Genomic DNA, 23,541 nt, shown 5'->3' with positions numbered 1-23,541 from the left:
TTGTGTTGGCCTTTGATAAACTCTAACCATTCTGTTATTCAACATTTCTAGGTTTTAAGTAAATCAGAAATTATACTGAATATCCTTTTTAAAACTACAACTCCAGGCACCTGGATGGCTCGATCAGTTGAGTGTCTGACTCTGGATTTTGGCTCAGGTAATGACCTCATGGTTTGTGGGACTCTCTTCCCCTCTTCTCAAAACAAACTTAAAAGAACAAACACCCTACAACTTACTCCCAACACCCTCTGACAACATACCTCCCCCCAAATGGGGGTACACCTTTTTAAAAAGATTTTTAAGTTTTCTCTACCCCCAACATGGCACTCAAGCTTACAACCCTGGGATCAACACACATGCTCCACTGCCTAAGCCAGACAGCAAGCCAAAGGGGTGCACCTCTTAAATGACTCCTAAAAGAATAAAACCAGGGGTCAAACTGCCACATAAACACAAATCTTCAGAATGTTTATTTTCCTGTAATCCCCAGGACAGCACTATATTCTATCCTAGTTTATAAAATGCAGTGGTTGAAGTGTTATAGGTGGTTTCTTACCATTTCAACCAAAATTTGTTGCAATTCCACATCCAACCCAAGACAAAAATACAAAACCCCATCTAATCCTAACAGACCATATTTTATGAATGACTTCATAGAAAAGGCAATAAAAAAGTTTCTACAACTGCAGCATCCTTAAAAGCGATTCAGTGAAATTTAGCATCCCGTGGTTGACATCTTATCAAATCTTGGTATTGGGTAGTGATGAAGTTTTCATATATTAAAAAATTATTAAAGTGTAAGATTATCAAGAAGTCCAGTCCCTATCACCATCTTGAATGATGCATCTGAGAATGGAATAAAAGCTCTGCTTATCCACATTAGTACCCCAACACACATCTTAATTCTTAATATCCCCAATTATATAAATTTAACTGAAACTAATGAAATCAAGTTTCTATTAGGATGAGGAACACCACACAGAACTTGATCAAAACCATTCAGATAGCATACTTAACAAAATACACAGGCTACTTGAATGTTTGTCATAGGCTTTCAGAATTTCCATCCTCACCCCTTCAATAAATTATCAAATTAGTTCTAAATGAATACTTCAGGGTATCTTGATAACTTTCATTCATCAAAATCAAGTGCCTAGAGCACTTTTCTTGGCTTATTTAAAATTTACATCATTTGGCACTTATAGAGCCTAAATTCTTAGTAAGAGTCCAAAGCCTCTTGAGGGGGTAAAAAACCAAGCACATTGTTTTTTGCAAACCTCAGACAATAATCTCTAGATGTAGTGTATTTCTTCAAAGCCATATATACCAAGACTTGATTGAAGAGTTTGGATTTTGTTTAAAAAGCCTTTATTCATTTTTGATCAGGGAAAGGACAATCTCAATGTCAACTTGTCACCTAATCATAAATTTGAACTTAACAGGATTCACTGCCCTAGACACTGCACCTACAGACTTTGACAACATAACTTAAAATGAAAATCTCCCTTGTTCCCTAAGGTTGCATGTTGAAAGAATAAACAGTCCCTTGCAATAACCAACATTGGTACTTGGCCTAGGTTTAAGGTCAAATAGCAAAACAGGAGCAGAACAAGGCCAAGTGCATTGTAACTTGATAGCCAGCGAGTACAAACATCATTAAACAAAGAAAGCTGCAGGCACCAAATAAAACAAAAGGCAGGTTCATCAGCATAAAAAATTTACATTTGGTTGAAGGTGAGGTCAACTGCTCTGCATATGAACACGTATGCCAATCCTAAAGGCTAATGTAGAACCACAGAAACAAAACTTAAAAAAAACCCTTAAATCCAACTACACTGAATGTAAAATTTGAAGCTTAGATTTACCCAGGAATTTCTCCAAAACCTAGAGCTAAAACTGCTTGATTCACCAGGAAAATCTGTTGTAATGACTCAGTCACCTTAGATTTGCATTGACATACATAAAATTTAAATTATACTTTTCCTCACTACTCCTATGTCTGAATATGGAATGCTTAACTATGCAGCTCATGCACTAATGCATTAAAAATGATGGGATCTACTAGCATGACTTTTTCTAAGAACTCACACCACATTAACAGTTAACACCCAATATAGCTTCCTAAAAACCCCCCAAAAGAAAACATTTTGTTCAGTTTGGTGCTTGCTGTGACAATACCAATAGAATACAACTGACTTCCTCAAGTCACTACTTCAAATATCTGCATCTAACTTTTGCTCAAATTTTAACCACCTCATACCTATCTGCCAAAATCCTTGTAACGATTTCGGATACTCAAACTGTAGCTCCAACACACTGTTTAACAGTGCCTTTTCCCTGGGTATATCTGGATGTTTTAATCAAGAAAACAAATAAAGTCATGGTATTACAATTAGCCAAAGCTCTAACAGACCAGATTCTGAATGAGCTTACCCTAATCAATGGCTTTCCAGAGACAGGAACAAAGCACAATCACTTCTATTTACGAAAAGGAACTACCAACATGCTTTGTGCTAAAAAGGTACAGTTCTTCAAAATATAATCCAGAAGACTGATGGTCTGCTAGAAAGCTTCCACTAATGACAACACTATGACAAGGTCTCCAAATACACAGAGAAACGTTACAGGTGTGGTGGAAACCTCAGCAGGGAAATGAAGCCTTAGAGCATAGACTACATCTAACAAAAAGGGGGAACAGGGGCACACTGTAGCTGGCTATTCATAAAAGGACCACAGTTTCTCCCTATGGACCAATATTCCCTACAAAATAAACTGTGCCTTAATTATTGCTTATTTTAAATTACACTTTTACAGAGCTATTTAGTACCTGACGCAGAAAAACAATCACATAAGGAAGCATTTATTTGAGGTTTAACATGAAATCATACAAATAAAATTTGTATAAACACAAATCCACATTGAGTCATAACACAGATAGCAAAAGACAAAGTAAAAACAAAGAAAACTAATTGGCGGCTATATACAGTTGGACACAGTTGTATCTTGTACACTAGAAAGTCTTTTACAAAATAATCATCTTAGATCAACAGAAGACCAATCTTCAATGTCGTCCTGCAAGATGGGTTAACTTTAGCAATCTCCTCCTAAAAACAAAAACAAAATAGCAATTAGATTTGTGTAACTCTGAAAGCTTTCAAAGGTCCACTTTCATGAATTGTTTTAAGTCCTCAATTTATTCTTTTCTTCAATAATTAAAGATCACATGCATATTCAATTGCAAAATGTAGATTGGGTAATTAATATTCACCCTGCAGTTCCCAAATGATAGTGAATTTAAATTTAGTAAGGAATCAGGGAATGCAATGTTCCCATATTCAGACTGAAAGTATACTAGATTTAGGTCTACTAGAAACATCTCTAGTAAGCCAAAAAATGCTCTTACAAAAATGAATTCCTAATAGGCTTATTATATTATAAGAAAACGAATTGCTGTGTGCATATGATCTTTAATTTATATCCCAGATTTTAAAGTTCTTGTTTTGGTTTGTAGATTTCACTATTAGCTATAAAAAGAAAAAGCAAGCATTAAATCTTAAAGAATGAACACTTAAAATGAGGCTCCACAATTGAAATACAACACTAAACAGAAGACCAAAATGATTAAGCTGTAAAAAGGCATTTATGTACTTTAACTCCTGTAAAAAACCATTTAAGTTAAGTTTAGACACTTAATCTTCAAAAAGATTAAAAAAGAAGCCAAAGTCTGAAGTTTTCCACTTTAATCTTTACGCTGGTACATGAAGTTGGAAGAGACCATACCACAGGACAGCGTTTTCTGGTGTATGCCTTGCGCTCTGCCCGCAACGTGCGACCCCCAGAGATAGACGTGGTCAGGGTGACACACGGCCTGCAATGAAGTTCCCGCTGGCGGGTACAAACAAGGTATAATGTCAGAGTTAGAAGACAACATTCTTGTTTTCCTTAAGTTGTACCCATTTCAGTACTTTACCTGTTAATAGTTCTAAAAATGTTTAATTATTCCTCTAGACCACCTGGTACACAAAGCAAACAGAAAAACTCTTAAGTTTTTCTGTAATACTAAAGAAGGTGAGATAAGACTTTAAAGTTAAAGATCTATAGACACTTTAGGCAAAACAGGCTCATAAAGCAATTAAAAAATTAACAATTTAGTAAAAACAGACTACATAATATTTTGTTTTTACTTATTTTTCATTTGTCTATTGATCTTTAAATTAAATTAGACATTTCCACTGGTTTCTTGTACTCTTATACACACCTGTTTTCTCCAACGTCCTCCTTTAGTATGGCTGGTAATTGTTTTGGTGATTGCCACCCCCTCGAGACGCCTTGCCGTAAGTGCTCTGTTGGCCTATTTTGAAAACACAAAAAAATTACATTAAGAATGCTTTCTATAAAAGTTTCATCATAAATATTAATAGAAAACTATTAAATGTGTAATACTCTGCATGCCAAAACATCAAAACCATGTATTTTAAATAGCTATTATAAACTAGTCATGTATCACATACTCCAGAACATTTCTAACCAAAGTCTTTGTCAGTAACCATCCTATGACTATCAAATGCTTCAAAAACTCCCAAACACTTCAAAAAATGGAAAACCCACACACAATTGCAGAATGGGATTGCACTTTTAACACTGAATTTTAATACCATTGGTTTATGAAATTAAGTTAAATATTCTTACCACTGTAGTCTGCATATCCCTGTCCATATCCATAGTTCCCATAGTTATACCCAGTATAATCATAGCCGCCATAGCCACTATAGTTTTGATCACCACCATAGGCACTATTGTAATTTCCATATCCTTGATCATAATAGTTATTAAATCCTTGGTTCCAGTTTTGGCCCTGACCTGAAACAATGCACAATGATTGTTAGGAGACAACTTCTGACCCCCAATCCTAACATAAAATGTTGTGTTCCTGTCTCTCACTCCACAAATCTTAAACAAGCAGAATGTACATCTATATTGCTATCTGACTGGAGAAAATTATTATTTTAATTATCATAAAAGGGGGCAGAAAGTCCAATTGTGCCAGTTATCAAGCTTCCTACATGTAATGGAAAATCAGGACAGGGGCACCTGGGTGGCTCAGTTGGTTAAACAACAGACTTGATTTCAGCTCAGGTCATGATCTCAAGGTTTGTTGAGTTCAAGCAGAGCCTGCCTTTGATTATCTCTTTCTGCCCCTCCGCCATGCGCACAGGTGCGCACTGTCCTTCAAAATAAATAAACTTTAACAGGAAGGAAAATCAGGAGGTGAAAACAGGTAGATTGTTTAGCTTTAAAACAAGGACTCCTGCCCAAAAAAAACCCTATCATGCCATGATGTACCATGTAATCTTAACCACATTAAGTGGTATTATTTCTCCATTCGTAATGGCTCTGTCAGGCTGGCCATTCTTTGAAGAGGTGAAACCAGTAAACTAACAAAAACCCACCCACTAACCTGAGAATTTTTCATATTCGAACAGTTTAAAACTAGCTTTACTTTCTTATGGGCTTATTCCTATTTAGCAATTTGCAGCCTAAACCACTGAGCCATCTTCAAAGAATTAAGTCTCACCTCGTCCACGACCCCTAGTACCACCTCGTCCACCAGCTGCAGCACCTCTTCCTCCTTTTTGTTGTTGCTGTTGCTGCCTATAGACCTCTTTGGGTTGTGCAACTTTGATTTCACACTATAAACACATTAAAAAAACAAATAGAATTTTTACTATGTCAAGCCCTTTTATTCTTCTCAAAACAGATTGAGAAATTCACTAAAAAAAACAAAACAAAAACCACCCTCAACATTTTCACTTAATAGAATCAAGATGGCTTTACCTTCCCAGAACCAATTTGATGATATCTGCTTTCTAACAATTTCTTTACTGGCTCTTCATCTGTGTATGTAATAAAGCAAAATCCTCTTCTTTCATTTGTTTTTGTATCCATGGGAAGTTCAATATTTTCAATCTGAAATCAAGAAGCACACTCACGATCATCCAGTAATGATAAAAGCTACCAAAAGGTTTTAGAATACCCCAGGTCCTTTCCAAGTTTCAAACACATATTGCATGTTACTCTAGTCACATTACATCTGTATAAAAGCTCCTACTTTACTGTCAACTCAAACTGCAAAGATTCGTCTGTGAAGCATTTAGAAAGGAGAGCAAAACTTCATTTATTATTTTGTACCCAATAGATGCCATTGGTAGAAGTCCAAACACTGACCACACCAAAGCACCTGTGATTTGGCCAAAACAAATTCAGTATGGGTTTCCATCATAGCACAGTAAACAGTGATTAAGGTAGTGACTAAAAAGGACCTGAGTAGTTAAATTTAATCTCTTCCACATCGGATAATGTTCTTTTCTGTAAAAAGCCGGGATTACATAAACATACACAAAAGTAGTCATAAAGCGCACCTCTCCAAAGGCTCCAAAATATTCTTTAATTTGTTCTTCAGAAGTATCTGGGCTCAATCCACCCACAAAAACCTTTTTGGGAGGTTCTTTCCCTTTTAAAGCTTTGGCCCTTTTGGGGTCTATCAATTTGCCATCCAGTTTGTGTTCTTTCAGTTCCAAAACCTAGAAGACAAATTTAATCTGACAACGCTATGCAAGGAAAACCCCCAGACAATTTGCAAAAGTACACAGAAGGACTACAATGCAAAACCTGCTCCTACCTTATCAACACTAGCAGCATCTTTGAAAAGCACAAATCCAAATCCTCTTGATCTTCCAGTCACTGGATCTGTTTTTATTGTACAGTCTACAACTTCCCCAAATCGAGACAAATATTCAGTCAGATCTTTCTTGCTTGTATCCCAGCTCAAGCCTCCAATAAACATTTTACTAGAAATAAAGTTATTTTTTTAAAAAAGATTAGCAGCGCCTCACACGATTACTTCAGTTCTGGAGTTATGTTAACTACGAACCAAGCACGGGGAAGTTTAACTGTATATGCAAGGAATTCAATCCGGGTCTACAGATCAAGTATTAAAACAAAAAACACAAACCCTCTCCCCAATTCCATCGAGGTCGCTTATTCGGAACAGTGGACAGCGTGCTCGCCATACTTCATGATACGAAGTTTAAACAAGATCAGCAAAGTATGTTCGATTGCTTTAAGATTTAAAAACCCCAACTTCCTAAGCTGATCCCTCACAACTTAGGTTCATCCTCTTTCACAGCTGTCAAGCCAACATGCCACCTAAAGAACTCTTAACACGTCCTGGGGATCCAAGTACCACTCACACACCGATTCCAAACGAGTATTTCCGTAACACCGCCCAGGAAAACTGCGCGGGGCCCTAGCACAGACACAATGAAAAGGCGGCAGCAGCTGCAGCATGTGGCGCAGCGAGGCCGGCCCCTCCCCCTCGGGCCCCACGCGGCGCCTGCGCACTCGGGACACAGACGCCGCCGCCGCCCTCCTCCTCCAACTCCTCCGCCCTTCCCCCACCCTCCGCTGGAGTCACCCCTCCGTTTCCTACTTTCCTCTTTCCTCTAAGCTAGTGGGGCCCGGCGGGCACGCGAGGAATCGACTCGGGGCAAGAACCGGGATAGCGCGCGGCTCCCGGCGGATGAAGGGCGCGTGCGGCGCGCTGGGGGAGGGGGAAGAGAGAAGCGTGCGGTACCCGTCATCCTGCTGATTCTTGCTCGCGTTGATCTTGGATCCCTCTGCGAATTCCTCTATGTTGCTGTACTCGTTCATGTCCTCCATGGTGGCGGAGCTGTCGGCCGGGGGATGCTGGCGCGCAGTCCGGGTCGCGGCAGCAGCGGCGGCGGAGCGTTGTATGGAGCTGGATTTAAAATGGCGGCGGAAGAGATCCGGGCGCCGCCTGCGCCCTCCCTTTATAGCCGCCCCTCCCGCCAATCGGGAGGGCTGCTGGGCGGTGACGTGGCGCTGGGCCCGGCGCGCCCCCTGCCGGGCGGAGCTGGGAGCGAGCGAAGGGAGGAGCGGGGCGAGCTGCCGAGGCGCCCGCGGCCGCCAATGGGAAAGGCTGCGGGAGGCTAAAGTAGCGGGAGCAGAGGGGAACAATGGCGGCGGCACATGGGAGAGCCGGGGCGGGACCTCCATCGCGGCCCTCCCGGTGAGGAGCGAGGTCGCGGGTGAGGGGACGCGGGCTTAAGATGAGAGAAGCGTCAGAAGAGAAAAACGAAGGGGCGAAAAGTCCTGGGGTCAAAAATCCCGAGCAGTGCCGTCGCAGGGCCACAGTCCCTCTTGTCTTGAGAGCCTTTGTCTCTGGCGTCCGGTCCAGCCCACTCCTAGTACAGAGCCATCAACCCCGCCTTTTTCCAAAGCCCTCGGTCCCCCAGTGCGGACTGCTGCGGTGGCGGCTGCTGCTATCGATTAGCACCGTGGCCGGGTCGCTCCAGAAAAAGGCGGACTGCGCCCGGCGCCGGCGGCTGAGACAGCGAGCGCGCTCCGCCGCGCGCACGCGTGTTTTGTCCTCGAGCTGGCTGGAACCAGCCGAACAGGAAGCGGGCGCGCGGTGGCCCCTCCGGACAGCGGCGCGGCGCGGGCGCCTCTTCCGCTACCGCCACAGGCGCGCGGGCCGAGGAAGCGCGGCGGGCCTCCCTAACCGATCGGCGGGAGCCCGGGCCGACGTAGTCAGGCAAACCAGTCCCGGTACGGCCTCTTTTGCTGGCTGAGGACGGGAGGAGGGGCGCGAGCCCGGTCAGGTTACTGTAAATATGCAAAAGCGGAGGCAGTGGGCGGGGAGGGGGCTAGGTGCCGTAGAGGGCAAGGGGCACTCACATCCCCGGCGCGCCACTCGCGGGGCTCCCGTCTGCACGTGCCCCGGGCCTCTCCCGCTCGCTCAACCAGTCTGCGGAGAGCGCGCGCGCGCCCGCGGACCCGGCTCCCGCGTTCGCTTCTTTGTTCCCGCCCACGCGAGGCCCATTTTGACGGATCGGGTTCGAGGCCCTCTGGCGGCCAATCGGCATCGACGCATTTACCTCCCCCCACCCCTTCGGAACCCTGCGAGGACCGCCCCCTTTCCCTGCCCACGTGGTCTCGTCCTCTGGCCCTTGGCAGCTCTGTACTTCTGGGCCCCTGTACGGCCGTGTGATCCACCTTTAGGGGCGTGGAGGTGGTCCTGTACCTTAAGCTTCGGGCCGCACGCGGTTGCCGGGTGGGCGATTCTTGCGGGGCTGTCGGAAGCCTAGAACGGTGCTGAGGGCGCAGCCGGCGCCGCCCTCTGCCCTACCTACCAGTAGGCCGATTCTGGTAGTTGCATCCGGTAGGGAAATGGTCGTGCTTTCCGTGCCCGCCGAAGTCACTGTGATCCTGTTAGATATCGAAGGTACCACAACCCCGATTGCTTTCGTGAAGGTGAGGGGCGGAAGGGAGCGGGGAAGTGACTTGTGCTTAAAAGCATTAAAAACATTTTTTTTAGGTATTGCAGGCCTTGTACCACAGACGCGAGGCGTAGGAAAGATGGTGTGGCTTTGCGCCGCTCTGAGATGGGAGGAAGTAGAAAGGCTGCGGCAGGTTGCGGGGATCTTTTCGTCACCGCACCCTGTTCATCATCCTCGCCATTCCCTGTCCTTGGTTAGATGCTGATGGGTGGGGAATGGGTGGAGATGGTGGCGAAAAAGGGTGGAGGAGGGCAGATGCACTTGGACTGGGAGAAGCGAGGTGGGCGCCCCCCGCCGGCCAGGTGTGCGCCCTGTCGCCCCGCAGGTGAGCGCCTGCTTGGCTCTAGGTTGGGCCTGGCTAGGCGGTGGCTGCGGTGGAGTGGTCCTGGAGACATCTAGTCGCGCAAAACGTAGAGTGAAGTGTCAAGATAACTTTTCAGGTAACCCTGGTATCTTGGACCATGGTGGTTATTCTTCGCCCCTTCCCACTCTTGCAACATTAGTGGCCAACTGCACGCTTCGTGTTATTGGATTGGGCAAGGTGGAATGTAGCGCTGATTTATTAAGCTATAGATCAAACATGTCTAGATTCCGTTCATTTTCCTCTGAACACCATGGAAACTTGAAGCTCTTACACAGAGCCTTTCTTCTAGGGTGTCATTATTAACCAAACACTTGCCTACACGTAATTCATAAGCATATAGCTCTGCTTTTAGCAGAGTTTTAAAAAATACATACATTCTATCAGAGTAAGTAGCAAGCATTAGTGTAATTTGTAAAAGAATTCCTTGGTCTAGTCTACCCTTTATTTGATTTCTAGAGGTTTAAGATAAAAGCATTAACTAGAAGCGTTTACATACAGTAATAGGTTACTTACAACGTAGGAAAAACCCATCTTTCAACAAACAAATTGGTCTGAGTTTTAAGTATTTTTACGTTTATTTGTTTATTTTGAGAGACAGAGAGAGTAGGGAAGGCGCAGAGAGAAAGAGGGAGAGAATCCCAGCAGGCTCAGTGCTGTCAGCACAGAGATCATGATCTGAGCTGAAATCCAGTCGGTGACTTAACTGACTGAGCTACCCAGGCACCCTGCGTTAAAAATTTATTTTATTTTATTTTATTTTTTTTATTTTTGAGAGAGAGAGAGAGAAAGAGCACAAGCAGGGGAGGGACAGAGAGAGAATCTGAAGCAGGCTCCAGGCTCCAAGGTGTCAGCTCAGAGTCCTAGGCGGGACTTGAACCCACAAACCGAGAGATCATGACCTGAGCTGAAGTTGTCCGCTTCACCAACTAAGCCACCCAGGCACCCTGTGAGTTTTAAAATTTTTTGTTAGATTTATTTATTTATTTATTTATTTATTTATTTATTTATTTATTTATCTTAAAATGCTTATTGGGGCACCTGGGTGGCTCAGTCCGTTAAGCATCTGACTTTGAGCCCTGCGTCAGGCTCTGCGCTGACAGCTCAGAGCCTGGAACCTGCTTCGAATTTTGTGTCTCTGTCTGCTTCTTCCTCACTCATACTCTCTCAAATAAACATTAAAATTGTTTTTTAAAAATGTTGATTTATTTTGAGAGAGAAAGAGGAGCAGAGGGAGAGGGAATCCTCAGCACGCTCCATGTTCAGCACAGAGCTGGAAATGGGACTTCATCTCACAACCTTGAGATCGTGCATGACCTGAGCCAAACAGGAGTCCCACTCTCAACTGACTGAGCCACCCAGGCACCCAAGTTAGTTTTATTTTGAAAATTACCTGTGAAGAATGATTTTCTTGATGTCAATCAAATAAACATTTTAGGACTTCAATATAGAACCACTTGCAAATTTTTTAGAAGAATCACAATACCATCTTAGCACATGTTCCTAAGAAATCTAATTTGACATTTTTTCTCATTTTTTTTTTTTAATTTTTTTTTTTTTTTTCAACGTTTATTTATTTCTGGGACAGAGAGAGACAGAGCATGAACGGGGGAGGGGCAGAGAGAGAGGGAGACACAGAATCGGAAACAGGCTCCAGGCTCTGAGCCATCAGCCCAGAGCCTGACGCGGGGCTCGAACTCACAGACCGCGAGATCGTGACCTGGCTGAAGTCGGACACTTAACCGACTGCGCCACCCAGGCGCCGCTTTTTTTTTTATTTTTTTTTTTATTTTTTTTTTTCATTTTTTCTCAGTTTTTAATCATGTCAGAGGCCTCTGCAGAAATGTTCAGGATTGACCAAATGCTGTTAATGGAGTTGACTTTCTTTTTCCTACTGATTGTGACAGAACCATTGCTTTCTTAGAGTTTTCAGAGAAAAAAATGATTCCTCATATTTGTGGTTTGTAGTTCACAGCTTATTATCTCCACCAAGGGTAATCACAGCAGAGGTAGTGATGTGGCATAAGATATATACATACCATTCTTGGAAAGTTGGTTAGGGAATAGGATACTTCATGCAAATCAGTTTTTTAATGCTTATTTTGAGAGAGAGAGCAAGAGCAAGGAATAGGCAGAGAGTGAGGGAGAGAGAGAGACTCCCAATCAGGTTCTGTGCTGCCAGTACAGAGCCCAATGTGGGACTTGAACCCACAAACTATGAGTTCGTGGCCTGAGCTGAAACCAGGAGTCGGATGCTTAACCAACTGAGCCACCCAGGTAGCCCCATGCAAATCAGTTTTATAACAAAATATAGGTGCCTCTCCCACCTCTTCCCAATCCTGTCTTCTGCCAGATGACATTATGAGCCACTTCTTGAAATCTTTGTTTGTGGTAGACTTATTCTGACATCTTCCTGAGAGTTAAAATGCCTTCATGGCCTAAATAGATTTTTCTTTTTTTTAAGTGTGACACTGATCTATAGGTAAAGTCAAGGCAGGCTACAAAAATGATTTGGGGATTTTATTCAAAGGATAGTTTCTTGTGCTTTGTCCTATAATCTATTATTATTTTTTCATAATGATTATCGATCTATTGTAGTCTAATAACCTGTTATTAATTTGTTACACATTACTTTATCAAAACTGGTGTTTCTAAAAGTATGTTCGTCACTTCTCTGCCTTTTGGCTAAGATCAAGTATAAAAGTATGTTGTGTTTTTTTATTAAAAAAAAATTTTTTTTTAACATTTATTATTGAGAGATGGAGAGACACAGAACATGGGCAGGAGAGGGGCTGAGAGATGGAGAGACACAGAATCTGAAGCAGGCTCCAGGCTCTGAGCTGTCAGCACAGAGCCTGACACGGGGCTCGAACTCACAAACCGCAAGATCATGACCTGAACCGAAGTCAGACGCTAAACCGACTGAGCCACCCAGGTGCCCCAAGTATAAAAGTATGTTAAGAAGAGCATTAAGTCTGTGTGGATATTTATAGTAACTATGCAAAAAGGATTCCATTATTAAATGCACTTTTGGGAAATGTTAGGCTATACATATTCAACTAGGTTTCTTCATTGCACAGCTTCTCTGAGCTTTTCTATCATACGTACACACACACACACACACACACACACACACACACACGTTTTATAAGTCTTCAAGAGAGTGGCATTTCACAAATTTACTTGAACAAAAAACTTTGAAGACTATGTCAGAGACTAACTTTTGGACATCTTTTATTTATTCATTTTTGTTTGTTTTTGAACATCTTTTTTTAAATTTTTTTTTTTCAACTTTTTTTTATTTATTTTTTTGGGACAGAGAGAGACAGAGCATGAACGGGGGAGGGGCAGAGAGAGAGGGAGACACAGAATCGGAAACAGGCTCCAGGCTCCGAGCCATCAGCCCAGAGCCGGACGCGGGGCTCGAACTCACGGACCGCGAGATCGTGACCTGGCTGAAGTCGGACGCTTAACCGACTGCGCCACCCAGGCGCCCCTGTTTTTGAACATCTTTTAAAGAGGTACTAAATTATGTCCTTCTTGAATCTCTGAGGATGGAAGTGGCAATCAGACTTTATTTACTTTGGACTTTATTAGTCACATTAGGTGTATGGAACATGTAGCCCCACTTCCTATGGAAACAAACATTGAGTATTGTATATAGGTGACTTGTATACTTGACTCATTCTCAGAAACTCTGAGGTGTGTGCACTGTCTGCATTTTACTGATAGGAAATTAAGGTTCTTAAAAGTTGAACTATTATACCTAGGATTTGAACCCAGATTGTCTGTCTGAGAAACTCTTACATTTTACATTATTGCACTTGATCTCTAAAATGGAAACCACAGTGCTTGTTCCGTGTCTTTGCTTGGCTTCTGTGTATGTTAAATGACACAGTTGATATGATAACACTTCAATCAACACGAAGTATCATAAAAGGATATGGTAACAAATTTTAATTTATACTACCTCTTGGAGGGACGCCTGGGTGGCTCAATTGGTTGAGCGACCGACTTCAGCTCAGGTCATGATCTCACGGTTTGTGAGTTCGAGACCCATGTCGGTCTCTGTGCTGACAGCTCAGAGCCTGGAGTCTGCTTCTGATTCTGTGTCTCCCTCTCTCTCTGCCCCTCCCCCACTCATGCTCTGTCTCTCTCTGTCTCAGAAATAAATAAGCATTAAAAAAAAAAAATATACTGCCTCTTGGTGATAGGTTTAGGAGTGAACCCTTGAACCATAATAACTATAGTTGAGTCTTTATTTCCAGATTTGGTTCTGTAGTTGAATATACTATGAAAATTGAGCATTGTCAAAAATTGCTCTTGAAGCAATTAGGAATTAGGAAGCAATTTAGGAAGTCATTCCTCTTTATAGGCTGATTTCCATTTTCAGTAAGTCATGCATTCATTTTTCCTTTAGGGTGGAAACATATCTCTGCTTCTTCCCTTTAGCATCAGAGGAAGTAGTTGGTTTGGGATTAGGTGATATAAATGAAAAATATGTTGTGTCAAACATTGGCCTCATACTGAGCCACTCACACTGTAAGAGATAGTGGGAAACTGAGACTGTTTCATTGGGCAACAGAACACCCCCATTAAGTGGAATAACAGATTGCCAGCACTGGCTCTGGTTATTTTTTCCTCTCCTTTTTTTTTGGGGGGGGGGGCTGAGCACTTACAGTTAAATGTGTATATGATGTACCTTAACTATATAAGATAGCACTTTTTAAAAATAAATTTTATTAATGTTTATTTTTGAGAGAAAGACAGTGTGAGAGAGGGAAGGGCAGAGAGAGAGGGAGACACAGAATCTGAAGCGGGCTCTAGACTCTGAGCGACATGTCAGCACAGAGCCCAATGTGGGGCTCGAACTCACAATCCGCAAGATCATGACCTGAGCCAAAGTTGGATGTTTAACCAACTGAGCCGCCCAGGCGCTCCTATGTGAGATAAAACTTAACAGTTTGGAATAGCTCATGGGATTCCCTAGACTCCTCCCAGTCTGGGAAATGGTGTTCTCTGGACAGCCTGCTGCTCTATTACGACATGCCTCAGCCCTTAGGTGTCAGACAACAAAAACAATGGTTTTATTTACCAGCTAGTGTATCTTATTTTCTCTTGAGTCATAGCATTGTCTAATTTTTAGAACAGGAGGGGCTCCTAGATGGAATCCTGCAGTGAATGTTCAACCGACTAATTGATTTCTCATGAGTTGATGCCTGGAGGGATGTCCTGTGTGAAGATCATTACAATTTGTTGGAGGCAGAGCAGCGGCAGAGCCCAGCTTTCCTTAGATATTCACAGTGCATCTGAATTCTCAAAGCCTCTAGCCCCGCCCCTCACTGCAGGCAATATGCCTCTGGAGTTTGTTTTCTTTTCAGGTGCTGATTCTGATCCTTTACAGTGCTGATCTCCTAACATTTTTTGGTCATATACACCATCAGCAGAATTGGAGCATGCATTGCCAGTAGAATTTATAAATTGTGAACACATTTTATGGTCTAATTATGAAGTTATAAAACACATTGGAATTTGAAGTTGAGATTAAAGTAATAAATGTAAACAAAGGTTGTTACACTCTGTTCCCTTACTCTGTTGAATCATCTTGCATGGCCGTGGAGCCACCACTTGATTTTTGTCCATGTGTTGTAATACTCACTTTCTGACTTTGCATGGTGTATTATTCCAGTGTTTTTAATCTATAAGCCTGTGAAATAACACCATCACCTGTCTCTGTGGTTATCGTGTCAAGAGCCTTCAACTATTGTTTCTGGGTTTGGAGACAATTATCCTCTTGTTTCTGAAAATACTCTTTAATTTGGTGGGTTTCCTGTTGTTACGTGCTGAATCTGTACACCTAACAGTTGACGTAGTTATGTTCTATAAAGTCACCGAGAATCTTATATTAGCAAATAATGAATCATTGCCCCTAGAGAAAATACAGGGTTAGGTTCCTGTGAGCCTCTGGTCATAGCGTTTCTGTGAGCTGATCAGTAGTAACCTTGTCTCATGTGTGTTTCTGTTGCCCTTAATATATATTATTGATAGATTAACATTGAACTCACAGCCAGTGGCACTGTAACTCATGCTGTAGTGTAGCCTATCTAAACACCTGTATTTTCTCCCTAAGGCACATCACAGTTTCTTGGGCTTAGGAACATTAGGCAGCACTTAGGCACTTTGCTTGGGAGCCCTTTTGAAGTGCAAGGTCACCAACAAAAAGCACAAAATGCAAAAAATATGGCAGTAAATCGACTCTGGAAAGGAAACTTGTTTAAACTATGAGAGGTGAAACAAGTCAAATCATCACTTTGTGTGGGGGAATGTGTACATCAAGTGTTTACAGATTTTTGCCACTTTGCACGTGTACCTGTTTCTGAATGATCAGGAAAGTGCAGCAAGTATTGATTTGGGGGTTACAAATAAACTTTAGTGAGTAGGAGAATTTGTAAGTACGGAACCGACAAATAATGAGGATTGACAGTATAGAGTAGCAGTTACAGGGATAGGTTTGGAGACTATACAGGTCTGGATTAGCATTCTGGCTTCTCCGAAATGTTTTATGACAAGTTAGTTAATGTCTCTGAGTGTAGGTACATATTTCCTCAGCTATATTGTGTGGATCTCTACCTCATAAGGCTACTGATAACATTTACTGAATGCTTAACCCTTGAAAAAACTTTGTAAAATAAATGAATATGTTTACATCAATATTTCATCCTACCACTCCAACAAATTGTAGTAGTGAGTAGTGGGCAGGGAGCATGTTTTTCATTTATGCCTTAAGAAAACTTTGTGCTTGAAAAGAAAATCTTGGTAATTAAGAAGATTCCATTAACTGAAAATAAGAACCTGATTGGGATTTTTGTCCCTAAAATATATTAAGTGGGGCATGGTGGGTACCCTTGCCAGAGGCTCTTTGTATTTGTGCTTCTCAGACTTGAATGTGTATACAAATAATTTAGGGACCTTGCTAAAATGTAGTTGGCTCTTTTTTTCTAAAGATTTATTTATTTATTTATTTATTTATTTATTTATTTATTTATTTAAAAAACATTTTTTTTTTCCAGTTTATTTTGAGAGAACACACAAGCAGGGCAGGGGCAGAGAGAGAGGGAGAGAGAGAATCCCAAGCAGTCTCTGCACATCAGTGCAGAGCCTGATTCGGGGACCGGACTCATGAACCTATAGATCATGACTTGAACTGAAACCAAGAGTCGGATGCTTAACCGACTGAGCCACCCAGGTGCCCCCCCCCTTTTTAAATTAAAGTTGTTTTTTATTTTTATTTAGAGTGAGAGAGAGAGAGCATGAGTGGGGTTAGGGCAGAGAGGGAGACAGAGAATCCCAAGCAGGCTCTGTGCTGTCAGCGCAGAGCCTGACATGGGGCTTGAACTTGCAGACGGTGAGATCATCACCTGGAGCCGAAATCAAGAGTTGGACACTTAACTGACTGAACCATCCAGGCACCCCCCTTTCTAAAAAATTTTTAAAGGATTTATTTATTTAGAGAGAGCACGAGTGGGGTTAGGGTGGAGAGGGAGAGAGAGAATCCCAAGCAGACTTCACACTGTCAGTGCAGAGCCTGGTGCGGGGGAACTCATGAGCCGTGAGATCATGACCTGAGCCGAAATCAAGAGTTGGACACTTAACTGACTGAGCCAGCCAGGTGCCCCTAAAATGGAGTTTCTGGTATAAAGATCTGGAACGGGACTTGAAGCTGAGTTTCTCACAGATGCCCAGGTGATGCCACTGCTGCCGTTCTATGTACCACACTTTTAAGGATTTAGGCGTCATAGAAATTTGCAAGTTATACCTATGTGTAGGCCTGTTAGCACTGCTCTTTTCTGATGGCCCATTTGATATGGTAAAGCAGACCAAGAAAGAGTATAGATGAATTAGAGATCTGTCACCATTAACAGAACCACAACCTCTGAGAGAGAGGTTAAGTAAATTGATTATGAATCAGTAAGGCTGTATACAAGGGAACAAGGTCATGCAGTAAGCCTGGTAGACACCAAGGATTAATAGCAGGTCGCCACTTCCCCAGCTTTTTTTGCAAATTGCCTTCCAAAACTGAACTGTAAAGCAAAAGCCCCTTTCTTAAAGGACAAATAGAATTGTTAGCAAGGAGTTATGTGTACTTGCAGGAGTAACTAGATAGTACACTTAAGTGTTTATTTAGTTGAATGTATATATATAATAGGGACTTGCATATAATAAGCCTTTGGATATCCTGGCAGAGGGGCAGGTAAATAGTGCCTTGCTAAACCTGTTGTATTATTTTCCTCTGGTCGCTGTAACAAAATTACCACATACTTAGTGGTTTAAGACAATACAGATTTATCATGTTATACTTCTAGAGGCTCAACTGAAGTGGATCTCACGGAGTTAAAAAAAGGTATTGGCAGGGTTGTGTCCCTTCTGAAGATTTTAGAAAATTCTAGAAAAATTTCTTTGCCATTCCCAGTTTCTAGAGGCTGCCCACATTTCCTGGTTCTTGGGCCTTTCCTCTGTCTTCAGAATCAACAGTATGGCATCTTCAGACCAGCCTTTCAGTCTCTGACTTTGACCTTCCTACTTCCTTTTACCTATAAGGACCCTTGGGATTGCATCAGGCCCAACCACATAATCCAAAGATAATCTTGCCATCTTGAGAATCTTAATTTATTATATCTACAGTCCCTTTGCCATATAAAGTAACATATTCATAGGTTTTGAGGTTTAGGATATGGACATCTGAGGGTGGGGGAATTTTCCCCTCTACCATGCTTGGTTAGCACAAACATCTCTAATAGATGCCTTTAGAGGATCTAGGCTATAAAGGAATTAGAATTTATATTTGCTCCACTTTTCAAATTTATCATTAATCGTGTTGGATACAATCTATAGTGTTTTCTTTAAGATTTGACAGTTTTTTTCTTATTTTTATTAATATTTATATTTGAGAGAGAGAGTGTGCACGAGCAGGGGAAAGACAGAGAGAGAGAGATGGAGACAGAATCTGAGCAGGCTTCAGGCTCTGTGCTGACAGCTCGGCCCGAGCTCAGTTCAACGTGGGGCTCAAATTCATGAGCCATGAGATCATGACCTGAGCCGAAGTCGCACACTCAACCGCCTGAGCCACCCAAGTGTCCCTGACAGTTTTTGTTTTAAAGATTGTGTTGATATTTAAGGATTGTGCTGATATGGAGGTTGGTAAAGACATTGTTTAAGGGCTAGAGTTTTACCTTAGAGAATGAGGTATTTGGCAAGGTTTTGAGTTAGATTAAGGGAAAAAAAAGATCTCAAACTAAACCTTCTATGTTTTAGTAAATATGAATTAAACAGACAAATCCTTGATCCTATAAATATTTGTTTGAGGTAGTGGATACCCGTTTATTTTTTTTTTTCCAGTTTATTTTTGAGACAGCATGTGCACACGCTAGCAGGGGAGAAGGAGAGAGAGAGAGACACACACAGACACACACACACACACACACAATCCCAAGCAGGCTGTGTGCTTTCAGTGCAGAGCCTGACTCGGGGCTCAAACCCATGAGCTGTGAGATCATGACCTGAGCCAAAATCAAGAGTCAGACACTAAACTGACTGAGCCACCCAGGCACCCCAGCAGATACCCATTGAGAGCAAATGATTGAGATCAAAATGATACAGGTTTTGATTCTATTTACTTATTTATTATTTATTTTTAAAGATTTTATTTTTAAGCAATCTCAACACCCGATGTGGGGCTTGAGCTCACAACCCCAAGATCAAGAATAGAACAATCCACCCACTGAGCCAGCCAGGTGCTTCTTGATTCCCTTTAGAAACATAATCCTGCTTATATACTTTTCTAGTGTTAGTTTAATATGTATATTTTTGAAATATATTTTAGGTTAAAACACTTTTAGAAATGACTGATGTATTCTTGATTGTTTACCGATGCTTGTAATTTACTCTTATATGTTCTTTTATATTTCAGCAGTGTATTTTAAAAGATAATAATTGAGAAATGTTGAGGTTGACATTTCTTTCTCATGAGAACTGCTATGTTACTTTTTTTTTTAATTTTTTTTTTTTTAACGTTTATTTATTTTTGAGACAGAGAGAGACAGAGCATGAACAGGGGAGGGGCAGAGAGAGAGGGAGACACAGAATCGGAAGCAGGCTCCAGGCTCTGAGCCATCAGCCCAGAGCCCGACGCGGGGCTCGAACTCACAGACTGCGAGATCGTGACCTGAGTTGAAGTCGGACGCTTAACCGACTGAGCCACCCAGGCGCCCCAACTGCTATGTTAATTTTATGGTTTTTCTGGGAAGAGAGCTTGTGTTGTCTGACAGTATATCCCAACTTTGGTTAAACATCCAAATGATAAGTATTGTCACTTCTACCGTTTTTAGCACTGAGAAATATATGATGCCCATTCTGCCCTCAATATGAAACCGGCTAGAAGACAGCCCTCAAGGGACAGCAAACTAGAAAATTCCTTCTACCTATACTGTTTATTATTGACACCAGTAACTGCAATTGAGTTACGTTCCCCGTCTTCATTGAATCTCTGAATTTAGGCTTTTTCATCTGCAAGGATGAGATAGTAGGATCTGGGGTGCTTATCAGGTGGTGATGAAGACTGAATGGAATAGAACGCAGAACACTTTGAAAAATTGTAAAGCTCTGTAGAAACACTGATGATAATGCAAGAAGTATCAGACTAAGGGATACAGAGAGTGCTTGTGAAGATTCAGTAAGGAAAAGGGGCAACTAACATTTACTGGCACCTGCTCCACATATTTTCCCCACCATGATTACCTCCACCTCTACTCCTTATGGCTCTAGTCAAAAATACAGTAAGAATGAGACCAGTGTATCTACTTTCAAAGAATTTGTGGAAGCACTAGAATGGCAGGACTGTCTTGATAAGTAGCTGTTGGGTGGTTTACTTAACATTCTCCCAAACCTTCCCCATTGCTTCATTCTGTTTCCGAAAGGGACATATACCCATGTTTGGTACATGAGAGGATTTTTGTTGATTCAACCAGAAACAAAGGGAAGAGGCTTTGGAGAATCACTGTATTAGGTCTGAGTATATCAAGAAGTGGATGGAAAGCACCCCTGGCTTGACTTTCTGGTCTCTTACTCTAGAACCTTTTGTGTCACTGCACTTGTATGATCTTTCCTTCCTTTCTCTCACATTTATTTAAATACCAATCATGTGCCAGGCTCTTCTAGGATCCAGAATCCTTAAGACCCAGCCGTCACCCTCACGGAACCTGGTAAGGAGGACAGGTACATAAATAGGTTGTCTTTACACCATGGAAATCCTTTCTGGTTTCCTGTTGGCTGAGAGATAAAGTTTCAACTTCTGCACTTCAGTGAACAGGATTTTCCAATTTCCTGTCCGTTTATTCTGTTACACGTTTCATAGCTGAAAATGCCCATTCAGGTCATGCCCTTTCATGCCACCACTGTTTCTTCAGCTTAGAATGTAATACTTTTTCCTCTCCAAGTGCAGGTTGGTTCCATGTACTCATTAACTTAAAAAATATTTATTGTGCTAGGCTATGGAAACGCAGAAGTAAGATCTGCTTCTGCTCTCAAAGGAGTTTTGTTTGAGCAGGAATTTCAGAATCCTCTCCCTCCTTTGTAGGGCCGTATATTTGCCACTGCAGCACATGCTGCCTCTGGTGTTATATTTGTGTCCTGTCTCCCAGCAATGTTGAGAGCTCCTCATGGACAGAGACTGAAGCCTTTCTTTCCTTTTTTTTTTTTTTTTTAAATTTTGATAGCAACTGTTTAATTTACTTATTTCTTAGATGGAAAACCTGGTAGGTTATTTGGGTAATGGTCGACAATTACATAGCGTAACTTTGTATGTATGAATTGATTGGGGCCCAATACAATCTAAAACATAAGAATTTTTAAAAAAAGGCACATAAGGCATTCAGTAAATGCTCTGTGATGGTGGTATGATGTGTTCCAGAATGGTCATGGGCAGGGTTGAGACTGAGTTTTTCCCCACCGTGTCTGTCCTTGCTATTTCACATTTCCTCAAGGTAGTACTTTATCTCATTTGAACAGCATATAACTTATCTGAAGTGTTTCTAGAGTGACATTAGAATTTTCATTGATCAACATTTCTAAAACCTAGAAGTCCGAAGGAAGAAATCAGCAAAAAATGGACCTTAAAAACTATGAAAGAGGGGCGCCTGGCGGGCTCAGTTGGGGAGCATGTGACTCTTGATTTCGGTGTAATGACTTGGTGTCATGAGTTCGAGCCCCGTCTTGGGGATAGAGTTTACTTAAAAAAAAAAATGAAAGGTAGAAATTTTATTAACAATTAAAATTAAGTTAAAAGGCTGTGGGGTTGGGGCACCTGGGTGGCTCAATCAGTTAAGCATCCTACTTCAGCTCAGGTCACGATCTTATGGTTCCTGAGTTTAAGCCCTGCAATGGGCTCACTGCTGTCAGCACAGAGCTGGCTTGAGATCTTCTGTCTGCCCCTCCCCCACTGGTTTTCTTTCCCTCTCTCTGCCCCCCAAATAAATAAATAAACTTTAAAAAAAATTAGAGAAAAAAAAGCTATGGGGCACCTGGGTGGCACAGTTGGTTGAGCATCCTATTCTTAATCTCGGCTCAGGTCATGATCTCATGGTTCATGAGTTCGAGCCCCACGTCTGCACTGGGGGTGTGGAGCCTGCTTGGGATTTTCTCTCTGCCCCTCCTCAGCTCTTGTGCTCTCTCTCTCTCTCTCAAAATAAATAAGTAAACATTTAAAAAATTAAGTTTAAAAGTTAAATATATTCTCCTATGGAAACTTGTATCTGTTATTGTGAGAATAGAGGAAAGTCTTTTCCCCCCAAGTTTTTCTCAAAGTAATTCATGTTTGTTATAAATTGCACACATCATGGAAGAGTATAATATAGTAATATAGAGAGTGAATGTCTCCTTTTGCTCCTGCCACCCAGAGATGACCGTTAAGAATTTGGTGAATGTTCCTTCTGATTTTTTTCCTTTGCGTAGAGCAGTTGAGATTATTGAAATAAATGTAGTCTGATCTACTCCAAAAAAAGGCACCAATTATAATATCTAAATCCCACTTTTTAAATCTAAATCCCACCAATTATAATATCTAACTCCCACAAGTAGGTAGGCCTCTATCTTGCCCAGATAAACTTTTTAAGTATATCCTGTATTTAGCTCTGAGAAGTCCTTCCCTGTTTGATGATTCTTTTAAATTTTATTTTTTAATGTTTATTTATTTTTGACACAGAGACAGAGCATGAACAGGGGAGGGGCAGAGAGAGAGGGAGACACAGAATCTGAAACAGGCTCCAGGCTCTGAGCTGTCAGCACAGAGCCCGATGCGGGACTCGAACCCTTGAACTGTGAGATCATGACCTGAGCCGAAGTTGGACGCTTAACCGACTGAGCCACCCAGGCGCCCTCCCGTGTTTGATGATTCTTAACATTTTCCATTCTTACAGCTTACCCCCACATTACTCCTTTACCAAAGAAAACAAGGTATTCTTTTTATAGTAAAAAAAAAAAAAACAAAAACTTGTTTTTGTATCATACTTTTGATTTTCATAATTAATTGCTCATTTAATTTTCAAAATTGGCTTTGGTGTATGTAGGAGTCAGAGAGGGGTGGAAGGCAACCCCCGGTGAGCCTGTTGTACCCAGTTTTCCATCACTCCTCTAAAGAAAGTGAACATAGTCAATAGCTCTGTCCTTAGAGGCCCTCCTGGAACCTCTTGGGACCTCTTCCCAGGGGATTCTATTTCAGAAACACAGATTTCTTTTCAAAGACAGAAGTCTTAAATACAAAAAAAGGTT

At 41.8% G+C, this 23,541-nt stretch overlaps 2 protein-coding genes across 7 annotated transcripts in view; one reads left to right on the top strand and one right to left on the bottom strand.

The window, feature by feature from the left end:
* Positions 1-1,351: 1,351 nt before the first annotated feature.
* HNRNPDL (heterogeneous nuclear ribonucleoprotein D like) lies at positions 1,352-8,377 on the bottom strand. 5 transcript variants are annotated; one of them, XR_004343540.1, is made up of 8 exons: positions 7,634-8,354; positions 6,680-6,848; positions 6,420-6,581; positions 5,836-5,967; positions 5,576-5,690; positions 4,690-4,860; positions 3,781-4,351; positions 1,352-3,104 (listed from the first exon to the last, which is right to left on the bottom strand). XR_004343540.1 is itself a non-coding variant. In XM_030313590.2 (8 exons), the coding sequence occupies exons 1-7, from the start codon at positions 8,074-8,076 to the stop codon at positions 4,281-4,283; spliced, it is 1,263 nt and encodes a 420-aa protein (XP_030169450.1). In that variant the 5' UTR covers positions 8,077-8,354; the 3' UTR covers positions 1,352-3,885; positions 4,259-4,280. The 5 variants fall into 5 exon arrangements, 4 of the variants coding, with proteins under 4 accessions (XP_030169450.1, XP_030169451.1, XP_030169449.1 ...); XM_030313590.2 differs by having other exon boundaries at positions 1,352-3,885; positions 4,259-4,351; XM_030313591.2 differs by having other exon boundaries at positions 4,259-4,351.
* Positions 8,378-9,014: 637 nt separating this feature from the next.
* ENOPH1 (enolase-phosphatase 1) overlaps positions 9,015-23,541 on the top strand; it is a 37,265-nt gene continuing 22,738 nt past the window's right edge. Inside the window, exon 1 of one of the 2 annotated variants that reach the window (XM_030313594.1) lies at positions 9,015-9,333. In XM_030313594.1, the coding sequence (XP_030169454.1) occupies positions 9,250-9,333 (84 nt within the window). In that variant the 5' untranslated portion in view covers positions 9,015-9,249. The remainder of the gene's footprint in view (positions 9,334-23,541) is intronic. The other variant, XM_032592959.1, reaches the window with a different exon arrangement.

This window comes from Lynx canadensis, chromosome B1 (assembly GCF_007474595.2).
Source record: "Lynx canadensis isolate LIC74 chromosome B1, mLynCan4.pri.v2, whole genome shotgun sequence".
NCBI lineage: Eukaryota > Metazoa > Chordata > Mammalia > Carnivora > Felidae > Lynx > Lynx canadensis.
The sequence above is the reverse complement of the archived record's forward strand: the minus strand, read 5'-3'. Positions and strand labels throughout refer to the sequence as shown.

Excerpts from the sequence above, each read along its gene's own strand:
- HNRNPDL (XM_030313589.2), bottom strand. The coding sequence starts at position 8,076 with ATGGAGGTCCCGCCCCGGCTCTCCCATGTGCCGCCGCCATTGTTCCCC. Across the intron at positions 6,582-6,679 it reads ATGCTGCTAGTGTTGATAAG|GTTTTGGAACTGAAAGAACA; the intron begins GTAGGAGCAGGT and ends TTTGTCTTCTAG. Across the intron at positions 4,352-4,689 it reads GGGATATGCAGACTACAGTG|GCCAACAGAGCACTTACGGC; the intron begins GTAAGAATATTT and ends TTTTCAAAATAG.